Source organism: Abramis brama (assembly GCF_963993115.1).
Source record: "Abramis brama genome assembly, chromosome: 15".
Classification (NCBI taxonomy): domain Eukaryota; kingdom Metazoa; phylum Chordata; class Actinopteri; order Cypriniformes; family Leuciscidae; genus Abramis; species Abramis brama.
This window is the reverse complement of record NC_139977.1, coordinates 29,384,505-29,408,874: the sequence shown is the minus strand read 5'-3', so window position 1 is coordinate 29,408,874 and position 24,370 is coordinate 29,384,505. Positions and strand designations below refer to the sequence as shown.

Below are 24,370 nucleotides of genomic sequence, written 5' to 3'. Positions count from 1 at the left end.
CTGGATACGGGCTGGATCCGGCTGACTAAATCATGCGTTGTGGTCGTGTTCAGGCGCAGGTCCACATCTGATCTGGATACGGCCCGGATCCGGCTGACTACATCATGCGTTGTGGTCGTGTCCAGGCGCAGGTCCACATCTGATCTGGATACGGGCCGGATCCGGCTGACTAAATCATGCGTTGTGGTCGTGTTCAGGCGCAGGTCCACATCTGATCTGGATACGGCCCGGATCCGGCTGACTACATCATGCGTTGTGGTCGTGTCCAGGCGCAGGTCCACATCTGATCTGGATACGGGCCGGATCCGGCTGATTACAGTAAACCTCGGAATAAGCAGAAAGACTAACATTAGCGTAGACGCCATTCTTCTTATGATGTAACGAGTACATCGGGTGTTATAGGAAGTGTTCCCGGTTCCGGCTGACCTAATTTATGCTGCCTAATAATCATTTAACTGATTTGAATAAGAGGAATGTATAATGTTCTATGTGTATGCCAGGTTAAAGAGATGTGTTTTTAGTCTAGATTTAAACTGACAGAGTGTGTCTGCTTCCCGGACAATGTTAGGAAGACTGTTCCGGAGTTTAGGTGCTTAATAGGAAAAGGATCTACCGCCTGCAGTCGATTTTGATATTCTAGGTATTATCAACTGACCAGAGTTTTTAGATTGCAATAAAAGTGAAGGACTATAATGCGTGAAGTGAAAAAATAATTGACCTGTTGACCTTGTGACGCACATGGACTGTTTTCAGTTATTTTTTTGTAATATATTTAATAGTATACCATATCATTATGATTAAATGTCTATTAACAGACCGGTTAAATGCATTTTAGCACTGGATATTCTGTTTAGTGTATGACTGTAATGTAAATTGTTTTTTTGGCTTGTTTTTCTTTTGCTCATTTTAAAAACTACTCCATTGTAAGTTTGGGTTTGAATTTAAATTAGTTTTTAGATGAAGTGTGCATGTGAATCTTTCAGTTGTTTGAAATATTGACTGCTCTTTTATTATGTAAATAATGAAATGCGTTCATATAATATTAGTGACAGCGCACAGTTCTCTCTCCAGGCTGATTTTACACACTTTGTTTTGCACTGTTAGATGAATCTGGATGACTGTATATGAACATGTTTTAAATAAAAATTTAATTTTATATCAAATAATGAACTATTAATAGAGTTATCTTTTTTGTTATATAGTTATGTAATATATAAATGTGTGTTTGACAAACTTATGGGGTCATTTAATAATATTCTTGTAGCAAGTGATTCTTACGCGTTAGTTGAAATGGTAAGTGCTAGTTTGTTTTAGGTGTGATGTTTGCACAATCATAATCTTTTTACATTTCAGGACAAGTTTGAATATGTAATAAGGGTAATCAAAAACACCCTCTTGTAAAAGATATCAGGAAGTGGCTTTATTTCTCTGTTCCTGCCATGGTTCCTCTATGGATCAGAGCAAAAACAAAAAGGAAACAGGACGGGTTGAGGCTTTTATGTCTGAATAGACAGTCAAGTTTGATTGTTGGAGCTCTTAAAAAGTGAACATGGAGTCGTTATCTGTGGAGGAGCTTTCTTGTCCTGTGTGCATGGAGATCTTCAAATGTCCTGTTGTTCTGTCATGCAGTCATAGTTTCTGTAAAGAGTGTCTTCAACAGTTCTGGAGATCAAAGAAAACTCGACAGTGTCCGGTCTGCAAAAGAAGATCCTCGAAAGCTGAACCTCCTTGTAATCTTGTGTTAAAAAACGTGTGCGAGTCTTTCTTGAACGTTGAGGAGGTTTGTGATGTGCATGGTGAGAAACTCAAACTCTTCTGTCTGGAGGACAATCAGGCAGTGTGTTTAGTGTGCAGAGATTCAGAAAAACATGCTCATCACCGATTCAGGCCAATCAATGAAGTTCTTCCATCTTACAAGGTAAGATTTTGTTTCAAATGCAGAACAATACTTTGCTATACAAACCGTAATAAAGCAATCATAAATTAAAAATCAATTCTGATTGCACTAAAAAAAGTGTTCAGTAAATGTTTTGTTTTTTTTAGTTCATTTACATTTAGTTTACAGCCATGGCCAAAAGTATTGGCAGTGACATTTTGTTTTTCGAAAGGTTTGCTGCTTAGTGGTTCTGATGTTAATTCACATTGATTCTAGATTAATGTGAAGAGTAATCAGATGCATTTTAAATAAATTCATTGGCCAATTCTAGTCAGGTGAAATTACTAATTCTGATTGGATTATAATTGCAGACTAATTGCTATAAAAGGAGGGAAGACGTGCTTCCAGTCATTGGGTTTTTGTGTTTGAAAAATCCCAACAGGAGTCTTGTTCACATTCCTTAAGGATGTTTTGGACTATAGGGATAAAGGCGTGTTCACACCAAAGAATAGCAGATTTCACACCACCGCTATAACGATAATGGCACAGAGAAACAATATCGTTGCAATCACTTTCAGAACGATTTTATCCAGCTGATGAACGATAAAAACATTGACAATCAGAATCCGTCCTGCTGTAACGAGCGCGAGCATTTAAACACGCACGCGCTTGGAATAAACGGAACGATATCGATAGTTAACTTTATAGTAATCGTTCTCTGTGAACGGGCCTTAACACACAGTTGGACTGACAAATGTTCTCTTTGTTACATTCTAGGAGGAACTGGGTCTCGCACTGAAGTCCTTTCATGAAAAGCTCAAACACTTAGAGGAAGGTAAAGGAGAGTGTGAGGAAGCGGTTCAACACATCCAGGTGAAGATTAAGTGTCAATCATACCTTCCGCATATTCAACACAAAACTGAACTGACTTTTATTTCTCTGTCTTTATTTGAGACTCGAGCTCAGTGCACAAGGCATCAGATTAATGAGGAGTTTAAGAAGCTCCAACTGTTTCTCATTGAGGAAGAAGAGGCTAAAATCACTGCACTGAGGGAGGAAGAGGAGCAGAAGATTCAGATGATGAAGCACCTGGAGGAGATGAACAAACAGATCTCAGCTCTTTCAGACACAATACAAGACATCGAGGAGGAAATGAAAGCCAAGGATGTCTTGTTTCTAAATGTGAGAACTGGTTTTGTCTGATGTTTTTGTGCTAATCAGCAGATTCATTTATACATTCATTTATACAAAGGTTTTTATGGCAGGTGGGGTCAAGATTTGACAGGTTAGCATGACCGTGTATTCGTACAGTAGCTGTGTATTCTGGATAGAAGAAAGCACAAATATCACCAATATTCTTTTATATTATAGTAAATGTTTTTGCAATGACTGATTATTTTTTTTGAGGATTTTAATGGTTCGAAATGGACTATAGGCCTAAAGTCTGCTGTGTTTTTGACATCACAATTTGAGACAGTGAGTCACATGACAATTACAGCTTGGTGTATTACAGGTGGTTTGTTTAATGAGCATATGGCAGATTTCAAATCACAAGCTTTGGTTTTCAAACCTTCTTGACCCAACTTTTACAAACACACTATTTTAAGGAAAAATGGTGTTTGTTTTATTTATATTATTTTAACAATATTTGAAGGATTTTTATTTTTTTATTTTTTTACATTAGTTATATTACTTTAATATATTAATCATAAAGTTTTTACATCAAGGGTGTCAAACTCAGTTTCGGGAGGGCCACAGTCCTGCAGAATTTATAGCTTCAACCTTTTGTAGTTTACACGGAGATGATAACGGTAACGTTTTCAAAAACATCCGCTGCGTCCGAAATACATACTGTCTGATTTTGAACTTACTTAGCGACCATTGAAACTATGTTGCTTTGAGGTCCTCACGCCTTCTGTTTAACGCAGTTCTCACAAGCTCGTCAGTTTTGGGTCTCTAAACAGTCTATAGTCTATAGCCCCCATGACTTTGCATACACTTGAATTTAAAGTAACTTTACTTCAGTAGAGGTATGGCCACTACTGCAGATATAAGTCAATCAACTTTACTTATAATACTTTACTCTTATAATAGCTTTGGATTGGCCATGCCGGGGTTTCCCACGTACACTTATCTAAAGTAACATTAAATTAAAACAGAGGTAAGACACACCCAGATTTAGGTTGATCAAGCGGCATTTTTGCTGCCCTAAATGGAAATTCACTTCTTGTCTTTGCAAACCAAGTACACTTGAATTAGTGCCAAATATTATCACTAATCTTGGGAGTTGTTCAATTCAAGTGTGATCGTGTCTCGAATGGGGATGGTAAGAGAGTACAAATTAATTTCCTAGTTAATTAAGTTAATTTCCTTTGTTTTCTCAGAGAGTAGCCCTCTCTTCCAGTTTCTCCAGTCTTACAGCTACATCCCGCCATGTTGTTATTGTCACGTGACCCATTCATAAATCCTCTCCCATGGCCTCATGGGATAGTAAAGTGTCCATTGTATACACACTTTAGAATATCGGCGATAGTAATGGGTCATCCGGTTACTTTTTGCTTATACTCTTTTGAGTACTGTGAATTCGGACTTGCTTCTTTTGTCACATACTGTTTTTCGCCTACTATATAGTAGGGAAGTATAAGATTTCGATGTAGCCATTGAGTAGACCCGCTCTCTCTGTCAAAATCGAGGGGTCGAGGAGGGCCTGTCCAAATAAACTTCCCTCGTCTACTTAATGAAGTTGAATGCACTTCAAAATGGCAGCAGGGAGAAGAGCAAGTGCTTAGGGAAGTTCACAAGTGTAAAAATGAGTGAGTGGAGGTGGGGCTAATTTGCATATTCATAGAACCGCGTTTACTAAATGAGGCAAGGCTGTAGAGTTACATTAAAGTTATTTTAAGGCATGAAGAAAAATTTTCACAGAAAAAAACATTGAAATATGTCATTTTGGTGATCAAACGTGATTTTTAAGGGATATAATGATTGACAAGGGGGCTTTAACTATCCTTTAGTGGAGGGATAATTCATAATTTCCACTTTTTTCCAGAACTTTAGAGCCACAATGGAAAGGCAAGTGTTCTGCCTCCTGTCGCTCTTCTCTGCTTGTGAACCCAAACCCACTGCAGAATGTTCTTCCAAAGCCCAGAGCCCACATCCGGATCCACAGATGAGTTCTGGAGCTCTGATTAATGTGGCAAATCACTTGGGAAACCTGGCATTTGGAGTCTGGCTGAAGATGCGAGATATTATCCAAAATGGCGAGTCTTTAAAATATCTTCTGGTGTTTATGACAGAGTATGAATGTGTGGTGTGTTTACATCTATCTTGATTGTTTTGTCTCACCAGCTCCTGTGAATCTGGACCCCGACACTGCACATCGCGAACTCAACCTGTCTAATGATCAGTCTGACGTGGACCATGAACACTCGATCATTTCCTGCTAATCCAGAGAGATTTGACATCTATCCATGTGTCCTGGGTTCTGAAGGCTTTAACTCAGGAACACACTGCTGGGATGTGGAGGTTGGGGGCAATACACAATGGACCCTTCAGTGTTAAAGAGAGGCTTCAGAGTGTGAGAGTTCTGCTGGACTGGGATCGAGGAAAAGTGTCATTTTCTGATCCTCTAACTGACGTCTGTGCTCATTCACCACAACCTTTAGCCTACTGAGAGAATCTTTCCATTCTTCTCTAGTGTTTGTCTCATTTCTGGTCTGAGGATTCTACCAGTGGAAATATTTGTAACAGACAAGCACAGTTATATATGATCCTCCTGTATATCAATTCAAGTTTACCTGAAATATCTACAAAATTCACAGCTCATTCATTTTCAATCATTTAAAATCATGTAGCCTACATTAAAAAATGCATTATAAAGACTTGGATGTTTTTTGTCATTAATTGCTTCTTTTGCTTATTATAATAAATAAAGGATTCATTTAAATATTATAATTTTTATTATATGTTTATAATAAATATTTTATATTATAATATATCAAAGTGACTTTTAATTCAGAGCTTGAAACATATTAATCTTTGAAGAGTTGTATTAAAGACTCCTTTTCTGAATTATTACATTTTTAAATAACTTATTAAATCTGCTCAAAACCGGATGCAACATCACTGAACAAAACGGGTTTTCAGTCTTTTAGATGCCACTAATCTTTTCATCTAACACCCAAATTATACTCTGAATAAATTAATATTATAAATATGTGTTAAATATTATTTTGAAAATATTTAGTTTTTTTTTTTTCATTACGTTATTACTTTTTGTTAGATGTATTATTTGTAGGGATGCAAATTCTTTGTATTTGAAAGCAGATAATCGATATATTGGCAGATAAATCTAAATCCAAATTAAGTGATTCCAATCATATTTCAAGCAATCTGAAGTGTCTCAGCTGAAGGAAATAATAAATTATTTGTCAGCTTTACTATATCGGCCAAATTTTCTTATCGGGCGATGACGATAACATTAAAAACGAACACATATCAGCCGATATGTTGACAGATACTGATATGGTGCCCGATATATAGTGCTTCCCTAATTATTTATGTATAGGCTATATTTATTATATGAATCATTTTAATCAAATTATTTATGCATTTATTTAGTTCAATATTAATTTATTACAATCTTATTATGTATTTATTTTTGCATTTTTACACTGTTTTTTCCCCTAAACTTTTGAAAACCCCTGGACCAGAATACAGTGCGGAACGTTCATCCACATTCAGTTTCTGCACGGGTCGTATTGTTGAAACACAGACGACAGAAAGTTCCATCAGCATGGTTGTCTCATGGTATAGTTGTGGATCGCTTTTATAGTCATATTTGCGTTTAACGCGTTTAAGTTAATATATTCTCAAAGAGTTATATATATATTCCATATATGTTTACTATTGTCCGCGCTAACATGCATGTCGTATATCTGTGCTAATGATAGAAAGCTACGAAATAACATGTGAACAGATAGTGATATTTATTAGAGCCAGTACGTGCTCATTATAATAACAGAAAAGCTGAACGACACCCTAGTGTTTTATCACTCAGGTTACCTAGATCAAACCTAACTTAACTATGTCTAAAGTTAAGCCGAATAAACATGCTGTTAGTGTTCAGACTAATGGTCAAGCAAAGCATACTAAGAAGAAAAAGAAACCTGATAAGAAAAAGACGTTCTTCTACCACACGAAACCTATTGTAGAGAAGGAAAAAACAAAAACTGTGAAGCCAAACATTATGCCCCCAACAGAAGTTCAAGAATATTCCTGCAACTGGAAGAAGTTATTGCAGGTAAGAGTAATTTTTTTTTTTTACCATGGTAAAATTATAATGAATTCCTGTTCGACAATATGCACGAGCAATTCTGAAAGATAAATACATCTTATGTCTGTTTTAACCACTGGTGTGTGTGTGTAGACTCTCGCTGCAAATCCTGAAAAGAAGGATGAAGGCACAAAACAGACGAAAGATGCAAGCGTTAAAGGAAATCAGCTTCAGAAGACGCAGTCAGTTTCCAAAGACTCTCGTAAACCGGATAAACTCTTCAAAAGACCCACACAGACTGTCAAACCGGCTTCTGAGAGTTCAGGAAGAGCAGAGAAAGATGGAGATCAACAGAATGGAAAAGACCCTGCTGGACACAAACAATTCAAAGCAGAGAAGAGGAAAACAAAGGATGAAAAAGAGAAACCAACGAGCAAAAAGAAGAAAGTCGAGGAGGTGGAAAAGAAACCCACCGCAGAGTATGTGTGCATTTTAAAACAAGTCGCTGGACACTTGGCTCGCTTTTTTTGTATTGCCTTTTCCCCATCACATATTTTAGCAATCATCATGAATTAGGTATCATTTGAGAGCTTAAACTCTTTTTTAATCAAATCTTTTTCTAATCTTGGCAAAACATCGTTGGAAAGGTCTAAGAGTCCAGGGCCCGTATTCATAAAGAATCTAAGAATCCTCTCAGAAAACTCTTAATTTAGCTTAAAAACTTTTACGTAGGAGTCTTAGCTTAAGAGCGATTCGGGACCGATCTGAGAGCAACTCTGAGCAAGGAAAAGACAAAAACTTTTATCTTAGTGAGGAGGCGGGGTTGACCCCGTTGCTATGTATGACACTATCTTTTGATGACTGTGATTGGTTGGTTGTCCAAGAAGGAAAAAAAAAAGTTTTAAGTATAGGGTCTATTCTAAGCCTTCACTTTGAACTTACATGCGTATGAATGTTGAATGTTGGTTTTAATGTATCAAACATGGAATTTTCCCAGTGGCCAAATATCGTAATGTAGTGATTACTTTCATTTCTGCGCTGTGTCGGAGATGTTAGCGTGTCTCTAAAAAGATCAGTCACAAACATGGTCCCTGCACGATCTAATATATAGCTTCTTATTAACTCACTGTCATCCATCGTCTGCAACACATTTCTTCTCCTTCTTCGTCTTTCTGTCATTTTCTCCTCTGCTAAACCAACTCTTAAGCCTCTTAAAAGTCCTTGTCAGTGCTCCTAACATTTTTGACCTTAAGACCTCTTTTAAGGGTTAAGATGCTTTCTGAATTACTTTTTTCTTTACTAGGACTTTTTCTTTAATTTTAAGAGTAAACGCCCACATTTCTACGAATTTTCTTAGAATTTTGTCACTAGGAGCTACTCTTTGCATTAAGATTCTTTATGAATACGGGCCCTGGATTCCATATTCAGCCACTGGGATAGAAGTAATATTGTGACAGAAATGTATTAATTTGTGACAGGAAAACGCATTAAAAAATTCAGTGGAATGTGGCTATTATAGGTACAGCACCTAAACAAAATTTCGTAAGAACCTCAATTTTTGTGATATCAAGTTTAAAATTGGAACACAACTTTGTTAGACGTGCGGCTTTGATTTGTAACAATTTTAGAGTCCAAATTGTTTGTGAAATATATATTTTGTATAAAATACAGTACAGTACATTTGTTAAACCTCTATGCTTTCAAAATGTCTTCTTTAAAAAAAGACCAACCTTAAAGGGTTAGTTTACACAAAAATGAAAAATATCCCATATTTACTCACCCTCAAGCCATCCTAGGTGTATATGACTTTCTTCTTTCAGTCAAACACAATTGGAGTTATATTAAAAATATCCTGGCTCTTCCAAACTTTATAACGGGAGTGAATAGAGCCTGAGCCTTTTTGATACGTCGGGTCAGAGGTCACTCTTCGGCCGGAACTCGACTCGCCTACGGCCGTTACTGGAAACCAGTGATTATAGTTTATAAAGTTATAAATATGGATATTTTTCTTACAAAAACGCATCACATTGCTTCAGACTGCCTTTATTTACCACCTGAAGTCGTATGGATTACTTTAATGATGGATCGATGCACTATTTTGGCCTTCAAAAATTGGTACCATTATAAAACTTGGAAGAGCCAGGATATTTTTTTAGATATAACTCTGATTGTATTCGACTGAAAGAAGAAAGTTATATACACCTAGGATGGCTTCATGGTGAGTAAATTATGTGATAGTTTTCATTTTTGTGTGAACTATCCCTTTAAGGTTGGTCTTTTTTTTTAGAGAAGACATTTTGAAAGCATAGAGGTTTAGTGTACTGTACTAAACATCTATATTTTATACAAAATATCTATTTTACAAAACAATTTGGACTCTAAAAAAAAGTATTTCTGTATTCCAAAGCATTCATGAATTACAACCATTGACGTTCAGGGCATTTTCATGTCTATGCTGGAAAAGGGGGTTAATGCTGCTTCATTTCAAATGACGGTCCTCTTTTAACACTCAGGTCTGATATCTGGTTCGATGACGTGGACCCCGATGACATCGAGTCCGCCGTGGGGGCCGAGGCCGCAGACATCGTACGAAAGCGGAACGGAATTCTGAAGTGCAATGCAAAAACCACGGAGGAATCGCTGGTGAAAGAGCATGCGTTTGAGGGGTGAGCGAGCGCCTGCAGCTGTCAGTGCCCTGGCGGCAGGAAGTGATGTCACTAACTGCTGTTGTTCTGATTTCAGATTGACCCGTGCCGTTGCTATGGACTGTGAGATGGTGGGGGTCGGATGTGACGGGGAGGACAGCATTCTAGCGCGCGTCTCCATCGTCAACCACTTTGGGAAGTGCATCTACGATAAATACGTCAAACCCACGGAAAAGGTTACGGACTACCGGACGGCCGTTAGCGGCATCAGACGGGCGGACATTGAAAATGGTCAGGACCCCTCCTAAGAGAAATAACTGCATGGATTTTCTCTATTGCATTTGAAAAATACTATATGTGACCCTGGACCACAAAACTAGTCACATGGGTCATAATTTTCAAATTGAGTATTATACATCATATGAAAGCTGAATAAATTAGCTTTCCATTGATGTGTGGTTTGTAGAGTTACAACTATTTGAAAATCTGGATGCAACAAAAATCGAAACATTGAGAAAATCGCCTTTGAAGTTGTCCATTTATGTTCGAGATTGTGCTGCATTCACTCACAAAAATAAATGTTTTATATATTCACGGTAGGAAGTTTATGGAACATGATCTTTACTTAATATCCTCATGATTTTTGGCATAAAAGAAAAATCGATAATTTTGACCCATACAATGTATTGTTGGCTATTGCCACAAATATAGCCGTGAGACTTGTGACTGGTTTTGTGTTTCAGGGTCACACATGTTTGGTTAAAGAGCTGTTTGAATGGGATAAGAATGGATTAAGAAACGAAAAAAGTAATTCTTGAAAAAAAATTTGACTTTCTCAGAATTGCGAGTTTGTAACAGTTCTGACTGTATCTCTCAATTCTGAATTTATATATCGCAATTTTGAGCTAACATTTCACAATTTTGACTTTTTTCTCAATTGCAATAGTGTAACACGGTTCTGGTGGTGTTTCTTTTAATTTTTGAAATTAAATCTCACAATTTTGAATTTATATCACAAATCAGAATTCTGAGTTTATATTAAAAATTCTTAATATTTCATGAACTAAAAGCATTTCGTAATTTAGACAGACCCTTCTGTCCATGAAATTAGGCGGGTCACCAGTTGATTTCTGAATTAGGCATTCAATATTAAATTAATAATAAATCTTGAATCTGCTATTTAATACATTTTGTGAATGTAATAATATAATATAATATAATATAAATACGAATTGGAATGTGCCAAAACATTTCTTTAACAAAATATGCATTTTGTGATACAGACAGACATTTCATCCACGAAATTAGGCTTCAATATATTTGAGATTGATCATTGTGTTTTGATTGTTCTTTATGTGATTGACAGGTGAGGACGTCAAGACGGTCCAGGAGGAAGTGGCTCAGATTCTGGAAGGAAGAATTTTAGTGGGACACGCCATTCACAATGACTTAAAGGTACAGTACACTCAACAGAAAGGCTGATGTCATGCTCATATGATTCCTGCATGCTTTTGCTGAATTATGCTCTAAAAAGCACCATAAAACTAGTCCACATGACTTCCCACATGGGCCATTCTACAGAATTGGTTCAAAGTCAGAGTTGGAAACGTCTTGAATTTTTATTTTATTTTTTTCACAAATTTTGTATGTATGCAAATTGTATAATATCCAAGATACACATTTCTAGTAATTGTGCAGTTAATTATCATATTGTATTTTCAGAAAGTTTTGGAATATTTGTCCTCTCCCCAAATTTGTCACTACCGAAACAATAATAAATAATTTAATAAGAAGGCTTATATTGGCCTATTAATATTTTGTTTACATCTACCATGTAAATAAAAAATATATATTTAACAGCATATTGGTCTGAAAGGGCATGAGGGTGAATAAATGATATTTTTGGTGAGCTGTTCCTTTAACCAATGTATGATTTATTTGTATCACTTTTGTCTTGTTTATAGATTTTGTTGTTGGGTCATCCCAAGAAAATGATCAGAGACACACAGAAATACAAACCATTTAGGCAGAAAGTAAAGGTATGAATCTTAAATTAATATATATACTATGTTAAGTGCAATTACTGACTTCGTTATGTTCATTTGTAATGTCTCCCCTCTTGTCCTCTTCCTCAGTCCGGATGTCCTGCATTGCGGGTTTTATGCAAAGAGATTCTCAATGTTCAAGTCCAGCAGGGCGAACACTCATCCGTAAGTCTCCAATGAACTCTTCTCCATTATTTCAGATTACTTTACTTGACTTGACCTTTTCACATATAATGTAAGTTAAGGAGTTAAAGTCAGTTTAGGCCGTTACGAGCACTAACGTTCACAAGTTTAGGGGTCGGTAAGAAGTCATTTGTGTTTATTTGATCAAAAATACAGTAATAATCTCAGATAACTGAATATATTTTAAAATGTAATTTATTCCTGTGATCAAAGCTGAATTTTCAGCATCATTACTCCAGTCTTCAGTGTCACATGATCCTTCAGAAATCATTCTAATATGATGATTTGATGCTCAAGAAACATTTCTGATCATCAATGTTGAAAACTGTTGTGCTGCTTCATATTTTTGTGGAAACAGTGATACATTTTTTTGAAATAGAAATGTTTTGTAACATTATAAATGTCGTTTACTGTCACTTTTGATCATTTTAATGCATTCTTGCTGATTAAACGTGTTCACAAAAAAATCGTACTGACCTCAAAACTTGTCATCAGTAACTGTCAGCCAAAATCCCCTAAGATACCCCTGTATAATTATTACAAAGTGTTTTGTAATCTTAAGGTACAGCTGGTGGTTTGATTGTGTTTTTGAACCCTGCTGTGTGTGTCCTGTCGGCTGCTCTCGCAGGTTCAGGACGCTCAGGCCACCATGAGGTTGTACACTATGGTGAAGAAGCAGTGGGAGGCGGAGCTTAAAGCCACGCGGGCAGGAAAATATAAGAAGAGTCCACGAAAACCCAAAGCTCCTTCAGACCACAGCAAATGAACTCAGATCCGCCAATAAAAACTCTTCACTGTCGTCGCAAATCTCAACAGAATGAAACGGTACATCGATCGGTGACATGCATTGTTCTGGAGTTACACAATCTCTTCAGTTATGTAATGATGAACTGTTTAATTAACCGTCTCTCTACTGTTTAACTGTTTCTTGATTTCAAGTCTGAACTTCTTATTTGAGGAATCAGACAGTCAAACTGTTCAGATTATCAGGTTATAAGTGTGACTGTACTATCAAGCCCTTTTTATACCAAGTAATGTAGTTTTTCATCCTGTATAAAATTTCAGTTTTCAGTTTGAACTCCTATTAAAGTCCTGCAACCGGATGTGATGTGCTGATGTATTCTCTGAAATCACGTGCTGGGGTGTTCAACCATTATTGAATATATCTATAATAATGACATTAAACTTGCTGATTGGTAATCTTACAAGTAATAATTACACTGGTGGTCAAAAGTTTGTAATAATCTTTTTATGTTTTGAAAGAAGTGAAAAATGCAGGGAAAACTGTAATATTGTGTAATATTATTACAATTTAAAAGAACTGTTTTCTATTTGAATATTCCTGTGATCAAAGCTGAGTTTTCAGCATCATTACTCCAGTCTTCAGCGTCACATGATCCTTCAGAAATCATTCTAATATGATGATATGATGCTCAATTATTATTGGCGCTCTGTTACTCATTCTTATTTTGCTGCTTAATTTTTATGGGAGTGTATCATGAATTCCACAAAAATGTTACCATTGTTGGAGAAGGTTACTTTTAAAAGTAATGCAATACAATATTGGGTTACTCCCTAAAAAAGTAACTAAGTGTGTTACTTAGTTACTTTTATTTTTTTGGAAAGTAATGCTTTTTTTCACCTGGGCTCCAATAACAAAAAGTTAAGCTGGAAAAAAATCCCTCCTGTACAGTAGAGGGCGCATCAACAAACCTTTCAGCTGCACTGCTATAAAAAACTTTTTTTTTTTTTTAAGTATTTTTTTCAAAGTATTTTTTTCTTCTTGGTGTGGTTGAATTGGATCTCATCAAAGGTCATTGGTTAATAAAGTGAGATTAAATACATAAAAGTATATCTGTGTTAACATTTAATTGCAGGTTTGCATGATATTCTGTTCTCATTTCACAGTTTTTATTCATTTTGAGGAATACTGAATCTGTTTTTGAGCAAGTGAGATGAATACAAACATGTTTACATTTAGTCTAGAACTACGAATACCCATCATGTTCACACACACCGCCTCCGCAATTATGATTTCTTTCAACATTGCGACAGGAGAGCTGTCAGTCACAACATGGGAAAACAAAGTAACTTGTGTTTCTTATTTGAAAAAGTAATGCAGATATTTTGTTGTAAATTTAAAAGTAATGCGTTACTTGAATATGATTACGTAACTCGCATTATTTGTAATTTGTTACCCCCAACACTGGATATTAAGCAGCACAACTGTTTTTAACATTGATAATAAAATGAGCAATAAATCAGCAAATCATTTTTCATCAAATAAATGCAGCCTTGTTGAGCACAAGATGCCTCTTAATTTTTAATTAAAAAAAAAATCACCCCCCAATTATTCCAATTTTTTCACCCCCCAGTGTAAATCTTAATAGTAAAATTATACTTTAGATCTTGGAAGTTAGAAACTCTTACATAAAAACAACAAGGAGGTCAAAGACAGATGACTTTATTTAGCTCATGAGGAAAACAGGAAAAAAGTCTCAATCTCAGGTCTTTTTGTGTACACATCATTGCAAAGTCAATTAGTTACATATCACTGATCCAAAACTAATACACATAGGGACAAGATCACAGCTAATAACAAATATTCAAGTTTAGCTTGTGCGGAACAAAGTTTGGTGTTTCAAAATATCTTCCCTTTTTTCAATCAGTCCTGTTGTGTTTGTCAGGCCATTACAGAAGCGTTTGGTTGTGGATATTGTGATTATTGAGATCACAAAACTAGACTTCCATCTTTAAGAAAATTATACTTTCAATATCATAGTGACTTGTTATAAACAACTCTTCAGATGGACTAAGGCTATTGGAGGGATTGTACACCAAAGTTAGTGATAAATAAAGGTGTGTTCAAGTCCTCTCGGGAAGTTCGTATGTACGAGTTGGGAAGTCGTATTTACGACGTTCAGTGAATTCACTTTCGCCGGAGTAAGATGGCGATGTACCTTCTCTTAATTAACAACACAAAAATACAGCAAGTTTTTTAACTCTACTTCTAGAAAATTAAGAACAAAATGTGCATCAGGTGTGTTTCGCTTTTTTAAATGTTTTTAATAAATGTATGAAGTCACTGGAAACTTCATCGTTACATATGAATGTCATATTACAGTGCTATCATTTTGCGCAGGCAATTAGCGTATTTTGTTGTAAATAAAAAAGGCGCTGCTAAAAACCTTTAAGTATTGAGATATTCCGCTCGTATTTACAACTTTGTGGTGGCGTTCAACTCGTAAATACGATCTTTCCGACATAACTTGAAGTTCATTCTTTCAATTTATCTAGGTAGACATTAGATTCAAGCTGGTTTGTGTGCTGGTGGAGATTTAACTATATAACAAGTCTCAGTAGTGTTATTGGAAATCATTTTACTTGCTAAACATACAGTGCATGCAAAGTTTACTGAAAGCATTTCAAGGAAGCATAAGACCAATTATAAGGGTGAGTCTCACAAACACACTCGGGTCACAATTTACCCCAAAATCAAAAGGAAAAAAATATTTATTTTGCATTAAGGAATTTTTTTTTTTTTTTTTCTGCAATTGAGACCACAATTCTCATTACATACGCCTAATAATTCCTGTTGTTCTTAATGCAATTCAACATTTTATAAACGTAAATTAAATAAACAAATGTGCTTAAAAGGTACACTATGTAACGTTTTTTGTTTAAAATTAACAAAATTTAAATAAAGAGTCAATACATCTTCCAAAAAAATAAATAAAAAAGATTTGTGGGTGACATTCGAGGCATAATGACTGACAGATTTCTGAGGAAATTGTGAGATATAAACTCGCAATTGAGATAAAAAAAGTCTTTTTTTATTCCCTGGTGGAAAACAAGCCTCCTTAAGTAACAGCGTGAACACTAAGATCAGAACAGGACAGAATGACCTCTGACCTCCACATTATAGATTTGTAACTTTGGCTTTCATACCAGTGGTCAGTGTTGAGACTGGCTCAGATAGATGCAGAAATAAGCAAACAACACGTCATCACAGCATCAACAAACTGAATCGTTTCTTATTCCGGAAAAGAAGCCCTTCTTCAGTGCAGCAACAGACAGACGGCTTTAGAGGAAAGTTAGGACTGAAGACAGAACGTAAACCACTATCTCATCATTCAGAGTTACACTCACACAAGCTTTTAAAGGAAACAACCAGAAAGCGCAGATCAGGCACTCTTTCACCAAATCAGTGACAGCGAGATTTTAGAGCAGCGCGTGTAGAAAAATTACATTCCACCATTTCTTACAAACAGCAAACATGCTGCAGCAAAGGATTCTGGGTAAAGGCCAGTTAGCAGAAGCACACGAAACACACAAACACGCTAGTTTTTATCCCTGCAGTGGCCTTAAACACACCTGCAATCACTGAAACACATTTTTACCATGCTTACACATTAAAATACAAGTTTGTTTGCTCTTTTAAAGGATTAGGGGCCATTCACACAGAACGCGTTTTTGCGGTTAATAAACTCAGGCTACTGAAGTGGGGAAAAAACGCAAGTACTGCGTTCGAAAAGTTAGGCAGCTGACTTGTTGCCTCGCTGCCTTACAGGTATTGACTTAACAGGTCGTGTTTGCGCTCAAAGATACCTCACAAAACTGATTTCGGACGGACTTCTGAGGCAGTGTTACGGTTTAATGATCTACAGCAAAATACAGTTTCAAAGATAGATAAACAAATATTTAATGACTACAATAGTAATTTCTCACGAGAAATGACATTAAAAACTTACATTTACACACAAACTGACCACCAACCGCAACTTTTAGATGCCATCTTTTTTTTTTAGCTCAACCGTCACAGAATGGATTGTGGGATATCAAAGGCAGCGAAGGATACATCTATGCTGCCTTAAAAAATCCATCAGATGAAGGTCTCTCAGGAGACAGGAAGATTCAGACGTGCCTTGCTTCACTACCTTACGACTCGACCTCCGAAGGCAGCATTTTTAAGTTTTCAGACGCAGCCAAGGTCTAGAGATGCGCTTTTTTTAAAGTTGAACTAATGCTGCATTCACGTGCTATCGGAATTATCGTAAATATTAAAAAATTGGACATGAGCGCCCTCTCAAGTCGTATTTACCACTGGGAAGTTCTGGGATCATTTAGAGTTTCTGAGTTAGGCGGGTCACAAACTTTAAAAATGCCAGAGGGAAGAACGATTGCTGCCAAGACTGGTTTTCTTTATTCGTTTTTTTCCACAACAGCTACAACGCCTTGTCTTGTCGTTAAAGTAGAGCATATTTACATATATGAATAATCATTTGAAGTGTATTATACACAGCAAAAACAGCCCGTATTTGACCGAAAATCCAGAATTGTCAGCAAGCTGACTATAGATAGTGCGGTGAATGTTTATGTTTGTCAAGGACGCTAATTATCATTTTGGCTTTAATAAGATTTTCCCCAATTTATAGGCAAGAATAAATCTGGTGTCCTCCATGGTTCCTGTTCTTTCCGACACCAAAGCACTAGAATGTGATGATCTCGTAATCACGACTTCAGAAGTGGGAAGTAGGAAATTCCCGACAGAACGTGAAGCGAGACTGCAAAAGACGCGAGTGCAATGGTCAAGCATGTGTTTTATGTAGAAAAACAATGGAAAAGTGGCGCAGTGGAATGTAAAAACGCATTCTGTGAGAACCGGCCCTTATCTGTCCTTTTTTCCTCATCTACAGAACAAAGAATTCTGGGGTGGAAAAATATCCCAATGGCCAAAGTTCCAGTTCCCTGCGCTTGAGTTGAGGTGGTTTGATGAGAGCTGAAGTTAATGCATTCACTTACACTCCAGCTCTGGGTTTGGTGAAGTGAAATGAAAGTCAGATAAAAATAAATTAAATGCATTTATATAAACTGTGCACGAGAGCGCAAATGAAAACCCATTTTATTAACTAAATCCTACACAAACAAACCAGAGAATTGATTTCCACTGACTGACTCACGCCCTCAGTCGTCAAAGGTTAGCTTAAAAACATCCCAACAAACCGTGAAGCACCTCAGGTAATGCATTTCGTCATGTTAAGGGAAAACGAGAGGGAAAGGATGCAATGAGGTGGTGAAGGAGGTGAAGAGGAGAGATTCACGGCACAGAACCATCTGTCGTTTCTGCCACTTTCTCTTCGTCTCCTTTGTTTAGGTGCTGCAATCGGGCGTAGCTCACCGCGTCGCCTCTGAAAAACAGGCAATTTTCAATCATTTCTTCAATAAAGGTCATAAAAGCTAAATGTATTTAAAAAGTTACTCATGCCCTGTTCACACCTGGTATTAAGATGCGTTTTGGTCGATCGGATCACAAGTGGACGACGCTAAATACAGGTGTAAACGGGGTCTAAAACGTTTTGAGCTTGCCCACTTTCAACTAGGGGTGGGAGAAAAAAAATCGATCCATCGATGCATCGCGATTCTCTCTCCAACGATTCTGGATCGATTCTGAGCTTAGTTTTTAACCAGATATGCGATGACGCTGAGTTTGCTTTAGAAACACCCGTAATCTGCTTTCTTCCAATTCCTCACACACATACATACACCAATCAAACTTTCCGTAAAATAATCTTTCATAAGTTCGGAAAGGTTGAAGCGAATTACAAGGACATTCACAGGCTTCATTGCACAGGATGCGCTGTGAGAGACGCGCGCTTTGTTTGATGTTACGTTACACTTGAAGCGTGCTGTCTCGCCTTTCGGTATTTTCCTTACAAATGCTCTACGAAGTCATCATTTATGTGGTTTGGGAATGCAGTGGACTTGTATGTTTAAAATATGAACCTGACTAACAGAAGGCTGCTTTCAATTTCAAATGCTGACACGCGCGCTTTGTTTGTGTAGACTGCTCGCGCATGCGGCTGTGCGACTCTGTGTAAGTGGTTTAATATACTTGTGCAAAATTAACGTAAACACAGCCAGTTATGTCTTAAGGGATTAAACGGACAGGACAAACCACTTTACTTCTTATATTTCAAAAGAGATCCGTGCGTGAATGCAGCTTAATAGATCTCCCGCAGTCTATGATGTCATAGTAAAAAACAACAAGTAAAGATGAAGAAAAATCACTCACAGTTCTTGAATGGAAAACGTTGATAATCTTAAATAGGCTACTGAAAGCACTATTTGTTTGTTTGTTATGTTTCTATGCTCCTCTTTATTATTTGCTACTTACTTGCATGTTTTGAAGTTATATTAGTTTAAAATTCTTAACATACAACTGTTTTAATTATTTATTTATTTTTTGTAATTTTTTTAAAAAAGTACTTAATTACCTATGTAAACTAATGAATTAATAGGGAGGGGAGGGGGGAGGAGTAGATAAAGAATCATTCTGGAATTGGATCGGATCGTGAGGTGACTAAAGATTCCCACCCCTAACATTTACATACTGTGAATCGTTTTTTTGAATCGAAAATCGATTTTGAATTGAATCTTGAGCCTAAAAATCGATATCGAATTGAATCATGACATTTTCTGAATCGTGCACCCCTACTTTCAACCACTTCTAGAAGTAGTCGAAAACTCAATTGACAGGATTGCTTTGGTAGTGTAAACGCTCATGTGGTCGAATGGCCATTAAAGTCTGTCTACTCTACACCTACTGACCTAAAGCGTGAACATTATGGGAAGCGATCTAGCCAGACGGGATTTAAACTGTCGGCTGAAGACCCAAGTTTGGTTTGAAGACGAAAAATGTACCAAGCACAATGTTCTCTCACCATTCCTGATTTCTAACACACACTCACAGTGTTCGGCTGGTCCTGTGGCTGTCAGAGCAGAAACGAACGTTGTCTCCGGGTGCGTTTATGTAAATAAGTTTATTTCGTCCATTTGATCGAAAGATCTGAAAAAGCCTGTATACTTCCCTGCCCATAGACCCTTCCCTCGAAGAAATCAGGACAGAAGTGGTTGAAAGTGGACAAAATTGACGGATTAAAACAGCAGGTGTGTCTCCCTCTTAGACTGCCTGTGCTCTGCTCAAACACAATGCATCTTAATACCAGGTGTAAAATAGTGAAATATATATATTTTTTGCTCTATGTGCAAGCAAATGCAAAAAATGCACCCACTTCTTTCCGAGGGATGCGAGTCCGTACAGCACTCCGGTAGCAAAAGCGATGGCATTACCGAACAGAGTTGTCAAGGAAAATCTCAGAAAGATGGGAAACAGAGCCATCCTGAGGGAGAAAGTGACATCAGCGTTGGTTATGATCATAAAACAACAACAACAACAAAACAAAAAACAGGGTAACAATTTTAAATGCAATACCGTTTACTTTGGGGTTAGTACAATTTTTTCTTTTATTCATCAAGGATGCATTAAATAGATCAAAAATGACAGTTAAGACATAATGATACAAAATATTCTATTTCAAATAAATGCTGCGGTTTTGAACTTTCTATTCTTCAAAGAATCCTGAAAAAAAGCATCACGGCCTCCACGAAAAAAATATGATATTGATAATAATAGAAATTCAGCAGATCAGAATGATTTCTGAAGGATCATGTGACACCGAAGACTGGGAAAATTGAAGACTGCAGAAAATCTGAAGACTGGTGCTGAAAATTCAGCTTTGATCAGAGGAATAAATTATATTATAAAATATATTCAAATAGAAACATTTATTTTAAATTGTAATAATATTTCACAATATTACTGTTTTTACAGTATTTTTGATCAAATAACTGCAGCCTTGGTGAACAAAACAAACATCTTTAAAAACATGGTAGTGTTCATGTTTGTTCATAATACATTAACTAATGTTAGTTTATGCAACTTCTAATGTAGCAGTCGGCTATAAGCAAAGATTAACCTCAACGTAGATTAATAAACGCTGTTTATTTTAATCTTAAATATTTACTAATCATTAATTACAGATTAATTTACTTCTTAATTTTACACACGCCATTGGGATGCTTTGACATTTTCACACCAGAAACCAATCCTTTCAATTAATTGATTTAGACAGTAACATTTGTTAGAGGACAAAATATCTCCGGCTCAGTGGGACGAATGGCCCACTTGTTTCATAGTAAATATTTATTAGTTCCACAGTAACATTTATTAGGCAATGAAGTGATCGGCTGTGGAGTTGCACTCACTCACCCGCAGTAAAACAGGGCTTTCTGCCAGGGCTTCAGGCGGTCGGCACGCGCCGCTATTACGTTTGCAAACTCAACGAACTGACAGCAGAACGGCACCTCACACAGGAACAACACACACGCCGTCATCCTGAAGGACAAAAAGGAGATATTTCATCTTCTGGTTGGCTTCTCTACATGGATTAATAAACAGTGGGAATTAAGTTCATTAATTAAGTTCTTACACCATCCAAACTCCAGCCACGATGTTTAACGGATTCACAGTCACACAATTCCAGACGCCCATTGTTGCACACGCTAGAACAAAAGAGAGAGAAATTACATTTTTGTACATTTCATGTAAACAATAAATCAAAATTGTTATTTTTGGTAAATCAAAATGTGTTTTTCTAAAAACTGTTGTAGTCGTTACATGGTCAGTTTGAGGTTAAGTAATAGCCCAGGGTTTCCTATGCTGATAATTAATTCAATAAATCCAAACGTTTATTAAAAAAAGATGAAATATTTTATTTGTTTACCCGCATGTCATGTGACAATTAACTATTATCAGAGAACTATGAATATGCAAATGTGTTGTAAAATTAATTAAATATTAACTTAAAATTCTCAACAATACATAATAAGTAAATATTAGGTAAATATTTTCCTGAAAAGGGGTTGTAGTAATAAGTAAATGAATAAATGAACATGCACATTTGTTTAATGGCTGCTTCAGGAACCTGTTATACTTCGTTCAGTAACAGAAACGTTCAAAAGCGCAGAGGAAGGACAGGCGTTAGTGGCGAACAGCTGCTTTCCTGGATGAAACAAGCTTTTGTTGGCTTTGATGAACAGCTGTTGCTGTCATCTGTGTCTCAGCATATGTAGAGAAAAACAGAGAGCTATTGATGCCGACTGATCACACACACACACACACACACATACACATGCTGGGTTTCCATGTTTTATGAGGCATATACATAATGATTTTTATACTGTACAAACTGTATATTTTATCCCCTAACCCCTAAACATAACACACACACACACACACACACACACACACAAGTTCACACAAACTCTCGCACATAGTGATCCCTAACAAAACCTGACCGAACAAAAGGATGAGAAAGAAAAGCGCAAGAGAAAAGAAAGTTGCAGTTGCTATGACACCTGTGTTACCATGACAGTGTCCACAAAGTCAACACCACCACAGCTTATTAATCAAAATATGACAGATTAAAAGTGCTTAGATATTTACATCACTATATGATCTCATTTCCGGCACTTTGATATTTAATAATAAAGGACTGCCATATTAATATACAAGCCAATTTGCATGATACGTATCTCAAAGAATACTATGGTATTACCATGGCACAATAACTATGGTAGGTATTGATTCTCCATGACAGGTTTTCTATGGGAGTCACTGTGTGAAGGTGTGATTGATTAGACATGCTGGCAGATTAATGATGTATTAGTTCAAAGAAATGATCCAATTTGCCTTCATCCCAAAATAATGATAATCATCCATATATTCATGTTGCACAGCAGGGGTTTCAAACTGGGGTTTGTGTAAAAAAATTTAATTAAAACAAAGTGTCAAAATAAATTAGTAAAAAATTTGAATACAGTAATTTAGTGAGTAAAAAAACAAACAAATAATGTAATGCAATCTAAATACTTTCAAATAACATTTTACACATATTAATAATATTAAATTGAGGATGGGGGGTCCCTCGTACATGGATTATCACATTTGGGGGTCAGTGGTGTCTGAAAGATTGAAAACTCCTGTTGTACAGCTTTTGCCTCTAAGGAAGTGATATCACTGTGAACATATTTTTTTTGTGCTGTCAAATCGATTAATCGCAAATCTATGTAAAAGTTTGTGTGTGTGTGTGTGTATGTATATATATATATATATATATATATATATATATACACACACACACGCACATACACATACATACACTTTTATGTTCAGATGCGATTAATCGATTTGACAGCACTATTTTTATTTAATTTTTTGATATGCCATAATCAAGGATGGGAAACCTCAAGAAGTTCAGCACAGGACATGATTGTGTGTGTTGGGTGTAAGAAAGTATCCTTGTTGAAAAAGGTTTCATATCCCATCACACCGGGATACACCTATGTGAATCCAGGAGCCAGTGTGCAGAAAGACTCCAGGGTGATAATATAGTTATTCTGCATTAAACAGCCATATGTGTACAACACGTGTGATACTTACATATGCCACCTACAACACCAGCCATTTTGCAGATCCAGCGGTACCACCAGGACATGCCATCGTCCTCTGTGCCAGCTTTAGTTGGAGCTGCCGCCTCCTCTGAGCTCATTTTCCAGTTAAATTATTCAGACTCCCAGTGTCTCACTTACAACTCACCGGCACCTGCAGTACCACCGGCGGCCTGAGGGCGTCGCTTTTTCCCCGACGAGGAGAATGGCTGGAAAGTATAGCTGACTGTAATGTCAGCCAAATAAACAAATTGCGTAATAAAGTTAGCAAACAATCGGCAGCCAAGAATTTCACACAGAAGTTTTGGTTTTAAAATTGTCCTGGATAAAAATACTGCTGAAAGGACGCTGATGCGGCGTTGTTTATCTGACGCCGCGGTCTTACTTGAGGCTGAAAGCACCAACACATCAAGAGATAATCCAAACCTCTAAGGATTCCGTCTACTTGGAAATATGTCGAGTTAAAAAAAAATGTCGCTGAATCAGTGTCCTCAGAATGAAATAATCATCGGTGTAATGTCAGTTTTGTTTAGTGGAGCGTTTGGTCCTCTTGTCTTGGAGGTTCCCTTGTCTGCGTTGCATTGTGGGTGGAGCCAATAATGCGTCACTGAATATGATATGGCGCTTCAAGAGCATCAACCGCAGCAGCATTTGCGCAGTCTGTTGGTTTATGAACAACCTATTTTTTACAGTCTATGTGAACAACTAGTGTAAAGAAGTAGTAGTTATGTGTTTAAAATTGTTTTCCATCACGACTTTAATACAGTTTTAGTTAGGATTTGTATTATTAATCCTAACGCAAAGCGATGTAACCATATTGTTATTGTAAGGAATTGTATTATTAGTGGAAAGCCTTGCCCCAATCAGCACAACAGTGATTGAAACAACTTTTCTTTTCTTTTTTTTTACAAATGGCCATAACATTTGTCACAAGTGTGTCCTATCATTGGACGTTCCGATCAAGACTAACAAAACGTATATCTCCGATTTAATTTCC

At 36.7% G+C, this 24,370-nt stretch overlaps 3 protein-coding genes across 6 annotated transcripts; 2 read left to right on the top strand and 1 right to left on the bottom strand.

Moving 5' to 3' along the window:
* The first annotated feature begins 1,424 nt into the window (after nucleotides 1-1,424).
* LOC311096957 (E3 ubiquitin-protein ligase TRIM35-like) lies at nucleotides 1,425-5,758 on the top strand. Of its 2 annotated transcripts, XM_084136416.1 has the most exons (5): nucleotides 1,425-1,918; nucleotides 2,654-2,749; nucleotides 2,831-3,058; nucleotides 4,926-5,136; nucleotides 5,225-5,752. In XM_084136416.1, exons 1-5 carry the CDS (start codon nucleotides 1,550-1,552, stop codon nucleotides 5,320-5,322), a joined length of 1,002 nt encoding a protein of 333 aa, XP_083992542.1. In that variant the 5' UTR covers nucleotides 1,425-1,549; the 3' UTR covers nucleotides 5,323-5,752. The 2 variants fall into 2 exon arrangements, with proteins under 2 accessions (XP_083992542.1, XP_083992541.1); XM_084136415.1 differs by having other exon boundaries at nucleotides 1,428-1,918; nucleotides 2,654-3,058; nucleotides 5,225-5,758.
* Nucleotides 5,759-6,633: 875 nt separating this feature from the next.
* Nucleotides 6,634-13,869, top strand: rexo4 (REX4 homolog, 3'-5' exonuclease). The gene is made up of 8 exons (XM_084136330.1): nucleotides 6,634-7,178; nucleotides 7,305-7,630; nucleotides 9,665-9,817; nucleotides 9,894-10,087; nucleotides 11,163-11,251; nucleotides 11,761-11,835; nucleotides 11,932-12,006; nucleotides 12,653-13,869. Exons 1-8 carry the CDS (start codon nucleotides 6,963-6,965, stop codon nucleotides 12,788-12,790), a joined length of 1,266 nt encoding a protein of 421 aa, XP_083992456.1. The 5' UTR covers nucleotides 6,634-6,962; the 3' UTR covers nucleotides 12,791-13,869.
* A 603-nt stretch (nucleotides 13,870-14,472) lies between these two features.
* Nucleotides 14,473-23,956, bottom strand: cacfd1 (calcium channel flower domain containing 1). 3 transcript variants are annotated; one of them, XM_084136332.1, is made up of 6 exons: nucleotides 23,759-23,956; nucleotides 23,366-23,599; nucleotides 21,354-21,426; nucleotides 21,134-21,259; nucleotides 20,097-20,204; nucleotides 14,473-18,212 (listed from the first exon to the last, which is right to left on the bottom strand). In XM_084136332.1, the coding sequence occupies exons 2-6, from the start codon at nucleotides 23,472-23,474 to the stop codon at nucleotides 18,122-18,124; spliced, it is 507 nt and encodes a 168-aa protein (XP_083992458.1). In that variant the 5' UTR covers nucleotides 23,475-23,599; nucleotides 23,759-23,956; the 3' UTR covers nucleotides 14,473-18,121. The 3 variants fall into 3 exon arrangements, with proteins under 3 accessions (XP_083992458.1, XP_083992457.1, XP_083992459.1); XM_084136331.1 differs by having other exon boundaries at nucleotides 23,366-23,956; XM_084136333.1 differs by lacking the exon at nucleotides 14,473-18,212 and adding an exon at nucleotides 19,281-20,000 and having other exon boundaries at nucleotides 23,366-23,956.
* Between the last annotated feature and the right edge of the window lie 414 nt (nucleotides 23,957-24,370).